The 16954-nt window shown below is 34.4% G+C and overlaps 7 protein-coding genes across 7 annotated transcripts; 4 read left to right on the top strand and 3 right to left on the bottom strand.

The window, feature by feature from the left end:
- Window positions 1-11: 11 nt before the first annotated feature.
- On the bottom strand, window positions 12-1066 carry Tsp_11328 (putative prophage L54a, portal protein, HK97 family). The gene is made up of 3 exons (XM_003369995.1): window positions 940-1066; window positions 645-725; window positions 12-205 (listed from the first exon to the last, which is right to left on the bottom strand). Exons 1-3 carry the CDS (start codon window positions 1064-1066, stop codon window positions 12-14), a joined length of 402 nt encoding a protein of 133 aa, XP_003370043.1.
- Window positions 1067-1462: 396 nt separating this feature from the next.
- Window positions 1463-4472, bottom strand: Tsp_11327 (ubiquitin-conjugating enzyme E22). Its single transcript, XM_003369994.1, has 15 exons — window positions 4427-4472; window positions 3728-3837; window positions 3423-3573; window positions 3270-3310; window positions 3116-3199; window positions 2947-3017; window positions 2809-2822; window positions 2662-2706; window positions 2457-2507; window positions 2372-2404; window positions 2260-2271; window positions 1922-1969; window positions 1826-1873; window positions 1649-1766; window positions 1463-1574 (listed from the first exon to the last, which is right to left on the bottom strand). The coding sequence occupies exons 1-15, from the start codon at window positions 4470-4472 to the stop codon at window positions 1463-1465; spliced, it is 984 nt and encodes a 327-aa protein (XP_003370042.1).
- Window positions 4473-4609: 137 nt separating this feature from the next.
- Tsp_11326 (ubiquitin-conjugating enzyme E22) lies at window positions 4610-5898 on the top strand. Its single transcript, XM_003369993.1, has 3 exons — window positions 4610-4630; window positions 5146-5677; window positions 5705-5898. The coding sequence occupies exons 1-3, from the start codon at window positions 4610-4612 to the stop codon at window positions 5896-5898; spliced, it is 747 nt and encodes a 248-aa protein (XP_003370041.1).
- Window positions 5899-9052: 3154 nt separating this feature from the next.
- Window positions 9053-9856, top strand: Tsp_11325 (putative piggyBac transposable element-derived protein 2). The gene is made up of 3 exons (XM_003369992.1): window positions 9053-9151; window positions 9175-9387; window positions 9497-9856. The coding sequence occupies exons 1-3, from the start codon at window positions 9053-9055 to the stop codon at window positions 9854-9856; spliced, it is 672 nt and encodes a 223-aa protein (XP_003370040.1).
- A 264-nt stretch (window positions 9857-10120) lies between these two features.
- On the top strand, window positions 10121-11237 carry Tsp_11324 (ubiquitin-conjugating enzyme E22). The gene is made up of 4 exons (XM_003369991.1): window positions 10121-10198; window positions 10539-10620; window positions 10853-10900; window positions 11104-11237. The coding sequence occupies exons 1-4, from the start codon at window positions 10121-10123 to the stop codon at window positions 11235-11237; spliced, it is 342 nt and encodes a 113-aa protein (XP_003370039.1).
- A 367-nt stretch (window positions 11238-11604) lies between these two features.
- Window positions 11605-12077, top strand: Tsp_11323 (ubiquitin-conjugating enzyme E22). Its single transcript, XM_003369990.1, has 2 exons — window positions 11605-11671; window positions 11839-12077. Exons 1-2 carry the CDS (start codon window positions 11605-11607, stop codon window positions 12075-12077), a joined length of 306 nt encoding a protein of 101 aa, XP_003370038.1.
- A 1520-nt stretch (window positions 12078-13597) lies between these two features.
- On the bottom strand, window positions 13598-16039 carry Tsp_11322 (deoxyribonuclease II superfamily). Its single transcript, XM_003369989.1, has 6 exons — window positions 15912-16039; window positions 15479-15705; window positions 15250-15417; window positions 14912-15115; window positions 14241-14425; window positions 13598-13822 (listed from the first exon to the last, which is right to left on the bottom strand). Exons 1-6 carry the CDS (start codon window positions 16037-16039, stop codon window positions 13598-13600), a joined length of 1137 nt encoding a protein of 378 aa, XP_003370037.1.
- Window positions 16040-16954: the final 915 nt, after the last annotated feature.

Here is a 16954-nt window from a genome sequence, read left to right as displayed (position 1 = left end):
TTCTGGATTAATTAAACTTTTATGGCAAATGTTTTTTGCCTCTGGTGTAAGGTTTGCTTGCACTGGCCAGTCTTTCTTCTTCCAGTGTTCATCACGTGCTCGGCTATCCCATTACACACAAAGCATGGGAATTTAGTGTTGACAGATTGTTGTCCCAGAAGCACGCACAGAACTTTAAAGTCACCACACATCTGCCGCATGTGTTCTTAATATTTGATTTTCTGCAGAATTATTTCCAGATTTTCATACGTCTCCTTTAGGGCAACAGAATGAAATACTGGAACAGAAACATAGGTGTTCCCATTGTATGGGAGAACTCCCTTCAAGCTTTTTTTGGCGGAGTACTTCTTTGCGACATACTTTTCTGCGCCCAACTGAAACATCAATCCAGAAATGTCACTGCAATAGACAACTGAGTCTTATTCTCTGAAAAAAGGGTGTAAATTCAGTTTCACATTTCCTATACATCGAAACTGCTGTTCCCGGAGCAAACATATGTTTTGACTGCAGTCTGGATCCTAGTGTTTCAGCTCCAACCTTGAAGACACTTAGCTCAAGGTCGTTCAACTCACATCGTGTAAACTGCTGAGGTGTATTTTTATGCTCTATTTCAAAGCCACTGTCACTGATGGTTTCTTAGCTACTTTCTTCATCACTTAGGACAACTGCGTCCATGCTATCCGGTGGTGATGGAATGGGTACATCAGGACCTTGAGGAACAGTCCCTATAGCAGATGGAAGATTTGGATAAAAAATACACTTTCTGTTCTTTGCATTATAACCCCTTACTTTGCTAAGGCAAAAATAACAATCATATTAACATGGCCACACCATAGGTACACCAAAGGGAAGAGATTTCAGTGCTTTTTTGCTCCATTTTCGCAACTGCTCAACACATGTGTGGAGCCCAAGACTTGTCTTGATATCCTAGCTTTATACCAAAGTATGCGAAATACGCCTTCTTCACAAAATCTGTTATTTTCTGCCTTTTGTTCTTCACTACAAAACTGCCGAAATGTGATTGATAAAATGAGTCTGGACTGCTTAAATACTTTCCTGGTGGCATTTTTCGTTACTTCAGGGTCTCCTTATACGTGTGTCTTGCATGACTCTCTTAAAACAGAAAGCACAATGTGTTACATACGTACAATAGTGGAAAAAGTAACATAGCGCGCTGTGAAAAAACGGCACGTGATGGGGGAAAATAAATGTCATTGTCATAATCAGCATGCCAAAAATATCCCAAAACAGCTAATATTTTGGGAGACCCCCAGAACCATGTTGACCAGCGTTATCAATGAACTTATACCAGGGCATGATTCACGCAGAAATTGAAAGAAAACTTTTATTTATCATAAAAATGCATAAATGAGCGATATTATTTTACACTAGCATATTTCATATTCTTAATTTTGACAAGTCCAAATAAATTTATACTAACAATAATATTAAACAATACTGTTCAATTTAAACAAGAATTAATAAGTTGAAGTTCACTATTGTTGTGATTTACGTTAAATGATTTGCTCTGAGAAGAGGAAGTCTGTCCATCCATTCCAGTTGCATCGGTTTTCCTAGAAAAGTGTTACTTTACAAAAATAAAAATATACTTTTCAAAAACACACCGCCAAATGCAAAATATAAAAACATTTCCGTAGCAGTTGCTTCTGTCTTCGATGCTGAAGCATATTCGCCTCTGGATTTTGTTTTCTTTACAGATGATCTTGCAGAGATCCTATGATTTTGACCAACATTTTCATCACTGTCTTAAATTATTCCTTATCAAATAAAAAGAAAACATGAGAAATGCTCTTTAATCATTTACTTATATTCGACGATTTAGTACCGCTCGATTGTTCCACTACTTGATTTCCTTAACATTTGCACATCAAAGAACAGAAATAAATTCATGCTCACTTACTTCGCCTTAAACTGTATGTATATCTGGAAACTGAATTACGTCCATCTTCTATAATAAAGATTTTCACCTTAACAACAGATGACTTATTTCCCAAAAAAATAAATAAAGAAATATATAATAAGTCCGCTTTGTTTTTCGGTTTTCAAACGTACAAGGCAAACAAAACATTTTTCACGAAAACTCTTCATGTCACACATTTACAACAAACAGTAAAACAAACTGTGCGAACAACAATAAGCAACAGATTTTCTTTAGATATAAATAGAGATGAAACATCACACTGATGAAATTAATATCCAATAAATTTAAGTTACTTGTTAATTTTGAGATACTCTTACCTTCCGTGTGATCTTAAAATAACCGGAAAAAATTAATAATCGTCACATGCATTACAGTAATGATAAATAAATCACGTATCTATCTAATTAGAAAATTCCTAGAAATATGCACCTGATGACGCCGGCTTACTTGTATTGGTCGAGCCTAAATAATAAACATGAAGAAATAACACTGACACCTATACTTGCTTTCATACTTGAAGGAACCGCAGCATTTGATTTCTTGTTTTCGTCTGCTGCTACAGGGCCTTGAAACAATAAATAAATAAATATATATATATATCAATATTATTGTCATTTCAAGTAAATAAATATTTATTTGTTTAACAAGAAAAAGATGTTCAATTTATCTGTGCAATAATTATAATAACTTAAAATTGCATTCATTTGAAAAACACTTACGCAGTAAATAACTGAAACCTTTGCCTCGAGGAATAAAATCCGAATCTATAAAAAAAAGTATTCTGCTAAGTAAAAAATGAAAAATATGCACGTAAAATTAATCTGTGGTAATCAAACAATTTGTGAACTAAAATTTTCAAAATCTACCATCATCTATTGCACTAAATAATTTTTGTTTTAAATTTACATAGTATACCAGATGTTTTTTCTTATGACTGTTTCCTAGATTTCATTGGTAGTATGTCTAAAAATATAAATAAATCACTTATAGCATACCGTACACACCTACACCCACACCCATACACATATATATGCATGTAACAAGGTTTTTCAAGTAATTTAACAGAACGTAACAACTCAAAATATAAACTTTTTAATACGTGTCATATTACCAATTTCTAAAATTTTGTTACTTGAAGAAAAAGAAGTTAACATTTATTAATAATCGCCTAACGTTTTCAACAAAAAAGCATAGATGCACAAAGATGCATAAATTATCTACAGCAATATTACTTTTAATACTGTCATCCATTAAATTCTGCAAACTTCAATAATGAATTTAGAAAGGCACATTTGCGCAAATAACCAAAATTTCTAAATTAACTAACTTTTTCATTCTGTGACTGTCGTAATTTCGATAAAGCTGTATCTGTTAACATGAAACATAAAAACATAGCTGCGCAGTGTGCAAAGTTTTTGAAACTTATGAACTAAACTTAGCAATATACGACATAAAATAACTATTATAAAAAACAAATAACCTGCGCTTTCATCGCTTAAATCACTGTCACTCATTGATGATTCTTCATCCATTTCTGCGTAATCCAAAGTTGCTTTAAAAGTTTTCAGCGATTCGTGAAGAACTTTGCTCAGCGTGCGATGTTCTTCATAGGTTAACTGCGTTAGATCGTCCTAATTAAAGATTTAAAAGCTTCTTAAAATTACAGTAAGATATTCGCACGTTAAAAATTTAGGTAAGATAGAAAAGCTAAAAAATCTAACAATGGCTAATAAAATATTACTAATTACAATGTAAAATTACGTAAAACAGATAAAAAATAATTACACGTCTTCTTCCCCGCCATTCTCGTCTTCCGCTTCGCAGACGCAACAAAGATGCCATTTTAATTCGCACACCAACTGCGCAGAAAAGGCTAAAAACAATCATAAGGTGGTCTAATTAACGATTTTAATTTATTAAAATAAATATGTATTAGCCAATAATAATTTATAAAATCAGGACTATCAAGCATCTGCACCAAAACCCGAAATTCATAAAAACAGAACTGCATTTCCATGTTTACAGTAAATGATGAATAGGTTTATATGAGTTGGATTTTCACTAAATAATTAACTGTTTTTACAAATGTTTCTGAATAATTAAATATATTAATTATTGAAATATTAAATATATATTTATATAAGTTCATAATACTGTTTTTAAAATATTTACATGATAACAAAATATTATTTTGTGCTTAAAAAAGATCTTTGCTTGAAACATTTTCAATTAACTTCAAAATTTCCATTTTATTTCAAAGAATAATTTTTATTAATCGATCATTTTCTCAGTGAATACTTTGTGAGAAGCCTTTACTTGACGCTTTTTAATCAGATATTTTAAACTCTCCCTGGTACCTTCATTTTTACCAGAGCAACCATGATCGGATGTAATTTGAAACATTTGTTTTTGTAAATTCTAAACAATGGAACTAATAATCAATCGGTCAAAAGGTCAGCGTCGGCGTCATATAGCTGTCAAAACTCCGGTGGTCAGCTGTGTTAACAACATGACGAGCTGGTAGCAACATTGCAACTAATCTGCACAGAAGCGCTGACACTACATTCATGGAGAGACAGACGCCAAAATTATGCTAACTGATTGGTCGATTTGGTGCGTCTGACCCCCAGACTCGGCGTGGTGTCAAATACCCGCTAAGTTATAAATATGAGCCGCAGAACGGCACAAGTCACTTAGGAAAAAATTCACTCAGTGAACGTTCAAACTAATCTCTCGTCTCTAGATATCCAACTCTTTTTGTCTGAAATAAACTCATATACTCTATTTGTCGTTACTTACATTTCAACCACACAGTTCATCACCTTAATACAGTCCACTCAAAACAAGATCTTCAAGTTCCATCAGGTAATTTTTTGCCACCTCATTTTCAAACATTAGTATCAAACAAAGCAGGTTTTCTTCATAAATTAATAAAAATTTTTGCTATTATTTAGTAACATTTTAATTTTTATTAATGTTTGATAAATGAATTTTAAAATTTTATTTGACTGCATAAATTCGATTTTTTGATTGAACTTGATTTTTCATAAACATTGTCATTATCTTTCAGCTGTTCATAATGACAAACATTTTGTGTTTTCATGAGAATTTCACAGGTAATGTAAACTATGAAAGCTGTAACAAATGATTGTTTACGGTATAAATAAATATACATAGTAACAAATTGTTGTTTATAGTTTAAGGATCTGAGGTTTGCGATAATTATACGATTCATGATGTCTCCTTTCTACGCTGTTCGAAAAGGGCGTAATTGTGGTATTTTTCCCACCTGGGAAGAATGCAAAATGCAAGTGAATGGATACAGTGGTGCAGAGTACAAGAAATTTTCAACTGAACAGGAAGCAAGAGAGTTTACTAACTCCGTATCGCAAAATGAACGCGTCCATATTAATAATTTTGCACCATGTATTCCTGAGCGAAAACGATTAACTACTCCCGCAGAACAACCAACATCTACAAAGAACATGCGATGGTCATCCAGTAGTGAAAAGAATTCATTTGCTGTATGTTACACAGATGGTGCATGTGTTAATAACGGCAAGCTCGGCGCCAGAGCTGGTATTGGCGTATATTGGGGCGAAAATGATCCTAGAAATATAAGCGAGCCATTGAAAGGCCTGCAAACGAATAATCGTGCAGAAATTGAAGCTTGCTCACGAGCAATTGAACAGGCGAAACGTGATGGAATAACACATTTGGAAATTCGCACAGACAGTAAGTATGTGCTTAAATGTGTTACAGAATGGATGCCAAAATGGCGAAAGAACAATTGGATTAAACCTGATGGTGAAATGGTGAAGAATTTGGAGGATTTGATGTATTTAGATAAACTTGCTAATAGTATATCCGTTAAATGGACGTATGTGGTTGCACACAACGGTACCGAAGGAAACGAAAAGGCCGACATGCTTGCGAAAAGTGGGTTGCAAAAATGATGGCATTTTAATTATATTCTGTTTTTGTGAAACCATGCAACGATGTAAATTTCTGATGAATGATTCTGTTTTGTAGTCAGAAAGTTTGTTTATTATGGCAAATAAGAAACTGTTTTACTTTTACAATGAGTAAAGTATTTTTACGCGTTATCAGACTTATTAAAATAATGGAAGAAATGACGTTTATTGAAAAAGGGAAAACGTGCGGTAAGAATTATTTATTTTTACGTTTACTTACAAACGTTATTTACAAGCACGTTTTATTTACAAACAAACATTTACGCTTTATTTACAAACAGTTTGAAAAAAATTTTAATAAAAAATTAGAAAAAAGAATACAGTAGGTCAGTCTGAATTTGAAAATCATGATAAAGAAAGACAGTACACCCCATAAAATTTTATGGAACTAAAGTTGAGAAGCATTGATTAGTATAGTTAGATTATAGATAAGTATAGTAGACTGATTAGTATAGATACTTTGTCTGTGGAGTTTTCTGCCTTTCATGTGAATTGCTTGTGTAGATACTACACCGTCTGGCATCACTGGACTACTAGTGACTGAACTATAGTATGATTTTGAGTACGATCGATATTCCATTGAATTCTCCTTTACTACTTACTGTAACGCTCGGCAACCTCAGAGCGCTATCTCATTCAATAACTGTTTTTAAAGGTTTGTCTGGCGCGGATGGTTTCTGATGATGGTCATCAACACGGTCCTAGCTCCGCTGCACAACAAGAAAAACAGACGCAGCTAACGGTGAATGTCAAACGGCCGATACGCTATTGTCCATCGATTTGTCACGGGGACTGACGGAATGCAACAGTTGGCGCGCCATCTGTCAACATCCAGCACTTGATCCCACCTGTCATGTGGCCATATCCATCAATTAACGACCGTTTTGACCTGCATTCTCAACGAGAGGACTATTTGTTGGTGAGTGTGATTGCGTTTGTGTGTGTTAGTTTCTTGCGCTCTCTTGCTGGTGTGTTGTTCATTTTATTTTACTCCTGAATGAATACTTAAACCTTGTGTTTCGTCGTGTATTCGTCTCCGTATTCCCAAATTTCATCGAATTCCATGACAATGAAGCCGGTAAAGAGTGAGAAAACTCAAGTGGAAGAATAGCTCGGCACGTTACATTACTGTTAACTCTCTCAGGCCCAAAGTATTAATTTTGATACATGCTTTATGCCCCACGGCTACTGACTGATTCGTATTAATTAGCCCGCTCCTCGAAATCACTTCATTTGTACTTGCTGTGGACTCTGAACACGCGTTTTGCTCGAATAGATCTGGTGCACACACACTGTACAGTTGCATATTTTCCCTGATGCATCTATATTAACCCTTTTGCGACCGTTGTTACCATATGGCAACACAATGTTTAGCGAAGCGTAGCATTTGATCTGTTTTGTAACATTGCTCGTTATTTTTCTGTTGTTTCATCTTCCTTCTTCTTCATGTGTGGAAAAATTTATTGTGCAGCCTAGTGTCCTGTCTGAGATATTTATATTTGTTTATGTTGTATATTCGAGGAAGGTTGATTGCGATGATGAGTTAACGTACAACGGTATAGCGTTTTCTGCTATTTATTGACCAAAACACAATTGAACACACACGATACGAGTAAGTTAAAAGGACAGGCAACGCAACACACTGCTGACACTACTGACACACACACACACACGTTACTCAGGGGGAGGAGGGGCAGCACAGTAGGAATATAAAGATGGTTAAGCATAATAGTTTTATCTTCTACCATAAAAGAAAGTCTTCTCAATCAGCAGTGTGTCCCAACAGTTTAATCAGCATTTTGAAAATTTTCAGTTTTGGAAAATCTCAAACTTTATCATGCCATAAAAAAATATTCTGATAAGGAGATGAGCCCATATTTTTTTTCTTTGATCTACATGTTATGTTGAAATTTACTGTGAAATCTGAAATGCGTAATGCTCACGTATCTCTCGTAGTGTTGCTTTAAATTCTTGTTGCCATATGGCAACAACGGCCTTTAAAGGTATAAAAAACAGTTCATATTGATTCTTGCCCTTGATAATTTTGAAATCGTGCTTTTTATCTGATGTATGCTTAGAATGCATTTTTTAATATTCCATGTAATGTTGTCAAACGTATGCTATATTTTGAAACGTATTTGAAACATTCCTATACAAAGTACTTGCAGTGCATTGGCAAAATGCAGTTCCAGTTGTAGCAGAAGATGATATTTATTGAAAACCCCATAGTCACCATTATAAGAATAATTCATGTAATTTGTTTTTATTATGGCATTTGGTTTATCTTTTGGAAATGGCTGTCATGAGACTGTTATAAAACTTCATCTTCTGAATTATTTATGTCCACAATTGGGCTTGATGCAGCTGCCTTTAGCTGGTATATTGCTCTCACAATGTAGCTCGAACATGCGCGCGGCGGCTGTTAGATATTTGTTTACTTATATGGTTCTCTTGGTGAACACATGACGCATCTGCAATGACCACGACTCAAAGTACAATAAATAAGGCGAGAAATCACACAGCTATTTTCACTTTTTATCAGCTATCGTCATGGACTGCGTCTTGAACGTTCGTCTCACTAGAAGCGGAAGAATAATCCAAGAGCTCATACTGTTGCCTGATGCAGATATATCTGAACCTGAAATGGACAGTGATGATGATCATCCTTAGTTGTTGAAAGTTCAGCAGAGTTAACATCTGAAGATGAAGAAAGTGAGACCTTCAGGAAGACAGAATTTAGGTGGAAGAAGAGAAGAATGCCTCCTATAGATGCCACATTTAAGGGTATGTTGTGCTTAGTCACCTACTTCCAGATAATAAATCTTTGCATTTGCAGAAACGGCATCTGGTTCTTCATGCGTTTTGAGAGAGCCAGTTGAATATTTTAGACAGTACTTCCATCCGACACTTTTGAATCATATTGTTGAGTAATCTCACATCTGTGTTGCCCAGTGTAATTCGAATTTTCAGATAACTGAGTCTGAATTAGAAACATTTCTTGGAACGTTATTGAAAATGGGACTTGTTCTAAAGCCGCGCTATTCGATGTACTGGTCCACGGAGCTTCGGTGTGATGCTATCGCGGATGCAATGAGCCGAAACAGGTTCCGGGAGGTACTGCGTTATTTTCATTTTAATGACAACAGTGAAGCGGTACTTGACCGAGAAAGCCCACGGTATGATCGACTGTTTAAAATACGACCTTTCATTGAGAGCATCTGTCAATCATGCCTGCGTTAGGAACAGGAAAAATACCAGTCGATTGACGAAGAAATCATCCCATATAAAGGAAGAAATAAGCTGAAACAGTACATCCCAAAGAAGCCAAAGAAATGGGGCATCACAGTTGGCGCGCGGACAGGAGTGTCAGGGTTGCTGTACGACTTCTGCTTTTATGAAGGTAAAGTGCCAAGAGTAAAGAATCGCAGTGGCTGCCTCAGTTTTGATGTTGTAATGAAGCTGTGTGAAACGGTTCCAAAACATCGAAATTTTAAAATATTTTTCGATAATTATTTCACCCACCTCGACCTGCAACTAAGATTATTTAAAAAAAGGCATCCACACCATCGGAACGATTCAGCGAAACAGACTGAAGAACGCGCCACTGAAAACGGAGAAAGAGTTGAAAAGGGCTGGTAGGAGTGCCTTCCACGTCTGCACCACTGCAGAAAACAACTTATGTATCGTTCGATGGCACGACAGTGCAGTGGTGGACTTATCTTCCACTTACGTTTGCACACAGCCTGTGTGTAAAGTAAAACGGTGGAATAAGAAAGAGAAAACCTTGGTCGACGTGTCCTGCCCGGCAATTGTAAAAGAGTACAACAAGTACATGGGCAGCGTAGATTTGGCGAGGATGTTGCGAGCACTGTATCGGATAGACCACCGCGGTAGAAAATGGTACAGAAGAATATTTTTTGGACAATCCACGTGGCAGTAGTGAACGGGTGGTTGCAAAACAAAATAGACCTTAAAACAAGTGAAGCCGCCAGTGGCAGCCAGAAAGATCTAATGCAGTTCACGTTGGATGTTGCAGAAGCCTTGACAAAAGTGAACAAGGCATATGCGAGAAAATCCCGTGGCCGCGTGTCTGTAACAGCAAATATAGAAACCAGCAGAAGCGGGTAAGAAGACCAGAGCCAAGAACAGCCGCCAGATTTGACCAGGTTGCACACTGGCCAGAAATTATAAACCAAAAGAACCGATGCCGCAGCTGCCGAAAAGCATCAAGAGTGCGATGTGTCAAATGCAACATTCATCTTTGTTTGACACAACAAAGAAAGTGTTTTCATATTTATCATAATAATTAATTAGTCCAGCATAATATTTTTAGAAATAAAAGTACTGTTTGCTGACTTCAAAACATTGCACATTTTATACCCTTAAAGGCCGCTGTTGCCATATGGCAACATGACTATAACTGCTGATAATTTTATAAAAACAAATTATTATTCGTAAATAGCGCTTAAATCAGTTATTTTGAGTTAATAACAAAGTCAAAAAAAATTGGGGAAACGGGTCCGCCCCAATATTTAATAAGCTTTCTGTAAAATAGTGAAATCTGAAAAAATAGGACTCGAATTTTCGAATATATAATTTTATAAGTTTTTAAATTATTTTAGAAATTGTGTTTCTTAATCGTTTTGAGTTTTGATCTGAATTGTATTTTCAACAAATATGCATACTGTTTAGCATGGCTGAAAAGTAGACGTCGAATTATTCATAAACAAATGAATAAATAAATAAATTGTAGAAGTCATTAGCCAGCATTCATTCAAAAAATTGAATTCTGATAATTGCTATGAAGTTTGTGAAATAATATTAAAATTTTATTAAGCTTTTTGTCATTTTCACACAATAGAAGAATAAGTTGAACAATGTATTTCTTGTGCAACGAAAATGAAAAGATTTATATAAATGAAAATTTTAATTTAAGAATGTTCATCAAATAAAATAAATGTAGTAATATCACATTGTCAAACAAGTGACCACAAATCATTTCTAACTCTAATTAAAAAATCTATAAATTGTGTTCTTTGTTAAACTAAATCACCTTAATCAGTTTATATGAATTCTATTGATAAAATTAATTGATAAACAGTAAACATTTACAGACAATAAGAAAAAATGAAATAATAAACAAACAATTTAGTAAGAAAATTTAAATAATTTCAGATTAAATTTAAGGACGGTTAAAAAATTTGAAATCGATACGGTTAGTACAGTCCAAGAAAGAAATTGATGGCAAAGCGCAGTGCATAAGTTTCCAAGTATTGTCGGATTTGTTCTCTTCTAATGCCACAACAGATCCAAATGGATAATGGACACCAACTTGCTTCAGATCATTTACATCCGGCACATTCGCTGTTTTCTTTGTCAAAAATCGACTGCCTGCATCAAGGGTAGGTGCATGAACAACAAATAATATATTGCACGGTGATTTGGTATGCCTGCTCAGAATACTACCAATCACATCGCCGGTACGTTTGTAATATTCTTCTATAGTTTCATTTTTGTATTTCGTTTTCAAATCCTCACAACTGATCACTGGAAAATAATCAGGATCTACTTCATAACCTTGTACGACCATTTCCAAAGTGCTCAGGAAGTTCAAATTCTCTTCTTTATACCATCCCATATATTCGAACAATCCTGGTTCGATACAAATTTTTGGCTTTGATTTAGTAAATGCTTTCAACATCCCGTGCGCACTTTGCGCACATCGCAGTGCTGGACTACAGTAGACAGTGTCGAAGTTTATGCAGTTCAATTTTGCTCCTCGTCCAATCAACTGAGATACAAAATAACCAAGTTCAGTAATCGGTGGATCATCATAAAAATCATTAACTCCGTTCAATCGTGGAACCATCGATATTGGCATGTTCATGTCGTACGGTTTGTAATTTCCAGATTCTGTATAAGACAACCGCGTCCAAGCAGGGAAAACACGATCCATTCGTTCACCATGGCGAGCAAAAAAGACACGCCTACCTGCAGCAGATGCCTGCTCACCCAACGCTGACTGGACAGCAATGCTAGCCTGCTTCATCAATTCCGCTTGTCTTTTTTGCTCTGCTTCATTTATAGGACCTGCCGCTTTGGACGCACCCTGGGCTTTCTTAGCCATGTCCATATCAAGCACGCTGAATTTAGCTTCATAAGCGGTTTCCAATTGGTCATCCATATTGGTGCAGTTTTTTTCAGACTAGGACTCAAAGTGTACAAAGGAGAGAACAACAGATTCTGTCGTCGGCTAACCTCCTAAACTGGTCAAGCTTCGATCGAAACTTCCCCAATATTCAAAATATTTTAAAGTTCGAATTGTTTAAAATTTATTGTTTAATGTTTAAACAATATAGCATTCATGATAAGCTTTAACTAATCGATTTACTCAGATGTACTGTATAGTTTAATTTTATGAAGTTATTTTATAATCATTTAAAGAATATGAGTTTTTTAAATTTATATTTTAAACGGCGATGTTCATTTCTTATGTATATTGGTCAAATTGCTGAAATAAGCATTAGGAAATTTTTTTCAGAGAATTCTATAATTTACCCAAATAAAACAATTTTTAATCAAAATTCATAAATGAAATTAAAAAATGTTTTTCACGCCATCTAGAAAAGTTAAATAGAAAAGAACTAAGTTTAGTTTTATGACGGGGAAATGATGAAAGTGCTAAAAATTATTTACGATCACTTTCAAAATTCATAAAGGTGTCTATCATTCAAAACATTTTGCTTTTTTATTCATATTTAGTATTCTTTTATGATTAAAATGGAAATTTCAGAAACAGCTTATTACTTTTAAAAATAGAAAGAAATTTACTGAAGAATTCTGGTAGAAGGATGCATTGAATTTAGACAACAAAAGATAAGCAATTATAATGTTATTGCAAAACTTTTGGAGTAAATGTGATCATGCATAAATAAGTCTTGGCCATGCTGATAACAAACAATATGGAGTTTAAAATGATGCCTCTTAATTGTTTAGAAAACAGTTTGTTCACTTGACAAATGTGCAAATTTATATTCATTGAAAAGCTGCCGTTTTTATTTGTTCCCTTCAAGTAAGTATCGCTGAGTGTAGAAAGTTTGCGCATGATGCATATGGAATCTTCATTGTGAGATTATCTTGAAATTTTTCTTGCATGCCCTTTTTTAGCACAACTAAATGATCACAATAGACTTGAATGCCATCATCGTTTCCTTTTCCTGATTGCAGCAAAGCTTTAAAATTGGTAAAATTCTCTACGCCCGAAGTTGCGTTTGAACAAAGCCAGCTTTGATGCGAATTGTGATATGACAGATCTCGTCCTGATTTCATTATGTTCGATTCCTTGCAGTTGCAGATTAATTTCATTAAACATGAAAAAAATAAGCCATATAGGCTATGTCACTTTTGAACTTTTCCAAGCTCTCTCAATGAAGGTTCTTTGTTATCAAAGAATTCCAAAATCGTTTCAAAAAGATCACAAAAACGACTTAAACAAGCACCTTTCAACAACCACCGGACTCCAGTGTGCATCAACAGGCGATTGAATTCTTCGTCATTCTGTTCGTACATCTGGCTGAATAATCTGCCATTGCAAGAAATGCTTCTGATTTTGCTTACTGTTGTAATGACGTATCCCAAAGAGCGATGCAAACGTTGAGAAAGTTGATATGTTATTGGTGAATCATGCAATGCACCACCAGTACACCCCGCACCAGTACAATTTTCCAGCGCTCTCTTGCAGCCGTCCACCGCCCCCAAGGGGGTGATATCGCCAACTTTGGAAATCACTGATACAAATGCTCATCACTGAATTAATTTCAACAGTTGAATCATTTTGTATAGTAAATAATTTTGCTAGGAAGTGTTTATACAGGGAAAAGGCAGATAAATCTGCAGTAGGAACCTGCTGATATGATGGACATATAATTAAAATTTCATTTATTTACTGTACTATGCACTGTGGATTAATGGTGAGAAGATAGAGCGCAATGAATAATAAGAAATCGAATCTCAGTTCACTTTAAAATATTTGCTGATAAAGTGTCTTGAACTGTTTATTAATGATGTGTTTATAAGAAATTCCCTCTAGCCTAGTGTGCAAGAATTTTTACAATGCCAAAAGAGTTCTATTATAAATGCTGCAATCCATTCATCAAAACCACAAAAAGCAATTTCATGAGCAGTTTTCCACATTCTGTGCAATTTCTTTGAAACGAGCAGAAATGCTGGCATCATCAATACATACTGCCATTGCAGGTTCCATTGCTTGACTTTTCTAAATAAATATTTTTTAAATAACTGCTTTGTAAAGAATATAAATTTACTTGATAAGGTTTGTCAACAGCACAGAATTTATTTCCTGTTTCAGTGACTAACCACTGAGAAACATCATTTTCAAGTGTACTTTGATCACCGTTTACAGATATAGGACTTGTTACTAATCTTATATTTCTCCCAGAGATTCTACAGTCACTTTTCAATTTGTTATCTCTAGCTGTCCAAACTTTAACTGTAGACTTCAATTTTTTCAGGAGTATTTTCCGGTAAATCTCTAAAAAATTGTTTTAGTCATTTTTTCAAATAAATAAAATTAAAACTATAATTTCATTTTCATCAATTTATGATTAAATTTTAAATTTATTGCTGATTTAATCAATCACTTTTATTAATTGTATTATATCTATACGTTTTATAAATAAATAACAATAAAAGTTCATTAAAATTTCTTGAACATCAACGTTCCATTAAGTTTTGCATGATTTGTGAACTTTGGTTACCTTTCTAAAAATTAGTTTTTACCATAATGTCACAAAGCTATTATTCACTGTAAGGTTTCAAACTGTTAGCCTCAGCAAAAGCCTTTATTTTAAACAGGCTTTATGATAATTTGAAAATTTAGTTTTTTATAATATATAAATGTTGATGATGAAAATTTACGGTGAGATCTTAATAATTAAAATAGTTAATTCATTAAATTAAAGCAAAGCTGATTTACCATATCTTGATTTTTCACCTTTGCTGTAAATTGTCACTTTCAAACCTGGAGCAGTTGCAGTTGAAGTGTCCTTTATTACTGCTAAAGGTGGTAGGATTCTTGATTCACCAAAAACCAGCTTTCTCAAATTTGGTCGAGAATTCATCTGCGCATTTGGTATGTCATTGTAGTATATTAATGGAGTTGCAATTCTCAGTGTCATGGCTAAAAAGTATTTTTATGACTCTTCATAAATCCATTGATAATAAGCATTTCATAAATACTTGTTATTTTCAAAAAATTAAGATAGTCTCATGATGTTTGCATTATTAAGTTAATTATCGTATTCTAACATTTACCAATTGTATCAATTTGGTCTTCCTTAATTGTTAAGCAAATCAATAGATGGCCTTTCTGAACTTCTGCAGGAGGAAATAAGTATTCTGTTCGTGCTTTTGGAAATCCTGGTACTGTATGAACAATCCATGATGCAGAATCAGCGGCAGTTATATCCATCATTAATACACCTAAATGTTGTATATGCTGTACAGAACGTTCCATTATATGTCAAAGTTCCCCTCTTGTTACCTTTACTGTTTGATTTTGTTCTGACTTTTGGAACATCTGGCGGATGATTGTTGTATGAAATGAATTTGTTATCTGCATTTGCTGCAATGACATGTTCCAGAGCTTTGGCAAATGAATGACCATTATTTCTAGTTATAGGTTGTGGGCTATTTGCCCAGTTTCCACCAGCAGCACCTGCATGCAGTATCTTTCCGTTGGGTTGTGCAGGAGCTTTATATAAAATGGCCCTTAAAATACGTTCAAATAATTATATGCATTATTTCATTAATTGCACAAGCTCAAAATACTTTGATTTATTAATTTAAATGTTTAAAGTGCATTTGCTATCTTACAGAAAATGTATGCTTATAACATGAACTGTTATATGTAAAAACGTTACCAATTATAAAATCATGGAATATCTTTTTTAATGTAATTTAAAATCAGCTCATACCAGTCTGCATCACCAGCTCCCGCTGCATTTTGGCATTTTGATGTTGCTTGCGAAATATTGGGAAAATTAGCCCATAAAATTAAAATCCATCTAATGCATGTGATCAAATACCTTTTACTATACGACATGTTAACATTTAATGCTGAACATTGAATGGCAATTGAGTGATTAATGAGCAAGTTTACTCTAAATAAAGATTTGATCAAACAAACAAACCTCATAATTTTGATAAATAAATACAATTTTATTTATTTTACTGATGCTGGATATATTAGTTTTACATTCAATAAGTGACATGGCAACCAGCAACATGAATAGTGCACATAAAGTTCCACCGTGAAATCATCATCAACTTATTGCACACAAGGCTAATGGTAAGAAGCCACCCAAGGCCCGGACACATGAATGAGCCTCCGGACATCGCATGGCATTTCTTCCAATCATGTGCAAAGGACAATGTGTAGTCTGCCAAAGAAACTGTAGGAATGAAGGTGTTCATTGCAAAAACGGACTACACCGAAATTGCTTTCCGTCTTATCACGGTTTAGCATAATTTTTTCTTTAACTTTCTATGGTATAATTAAATTTGCATTGGTATACTACCCGAGTGTACTTCAAAGGCATGCCACTCAACGTTTGATTGGCCTTAAATTTCATTGGTTTTCATGCCGGCTAAATTTCATTAGTTGCTGTTGCGATGAGTTTTATTCGTTGTCGCAAACCTAAATTTTTACTGGTTGTCATTGTAATGCGTGCTATTTGTCAAATTTTGATTTCATTTCAATGGTCAGTTTTCTGATATTCAAAGCTTTACTATTTTATATTTATGTGGTAAAATTAATTATAATTAATTATTTAATGAAATTCAGTGAAATGGTGAATGCACGTGATCTTTCTTACTAATAGCATCCATAACTTCTAAATTCAATTTATACTTTAATTTAAACTTATGTTTAGCTTCATCAAATTAAGAAACAAATTAATAGGAAGCAAACTTCTGAACAAGGCCTTTAAAATGCTCAATATTATACACGCAATAAACC

This window comes from Trichinella spiralis (genome assembly GCF_000181795.1).
Source record: "Trichinella spiralis strain ISS 195 chromosome Unknown Scfld1356, whole genome shotgun sequence".
Taxonomy (NCBI): domain Eukaryota; kingdom Metazoa; phylum Nematoda; class Enoplea; order Trichinellida; family Trichinellidae; genus Trichinella; species Trichinella spiralis.
This window is presented reverse-complemented; position numbering and strand designations above follow the sequence as displayed.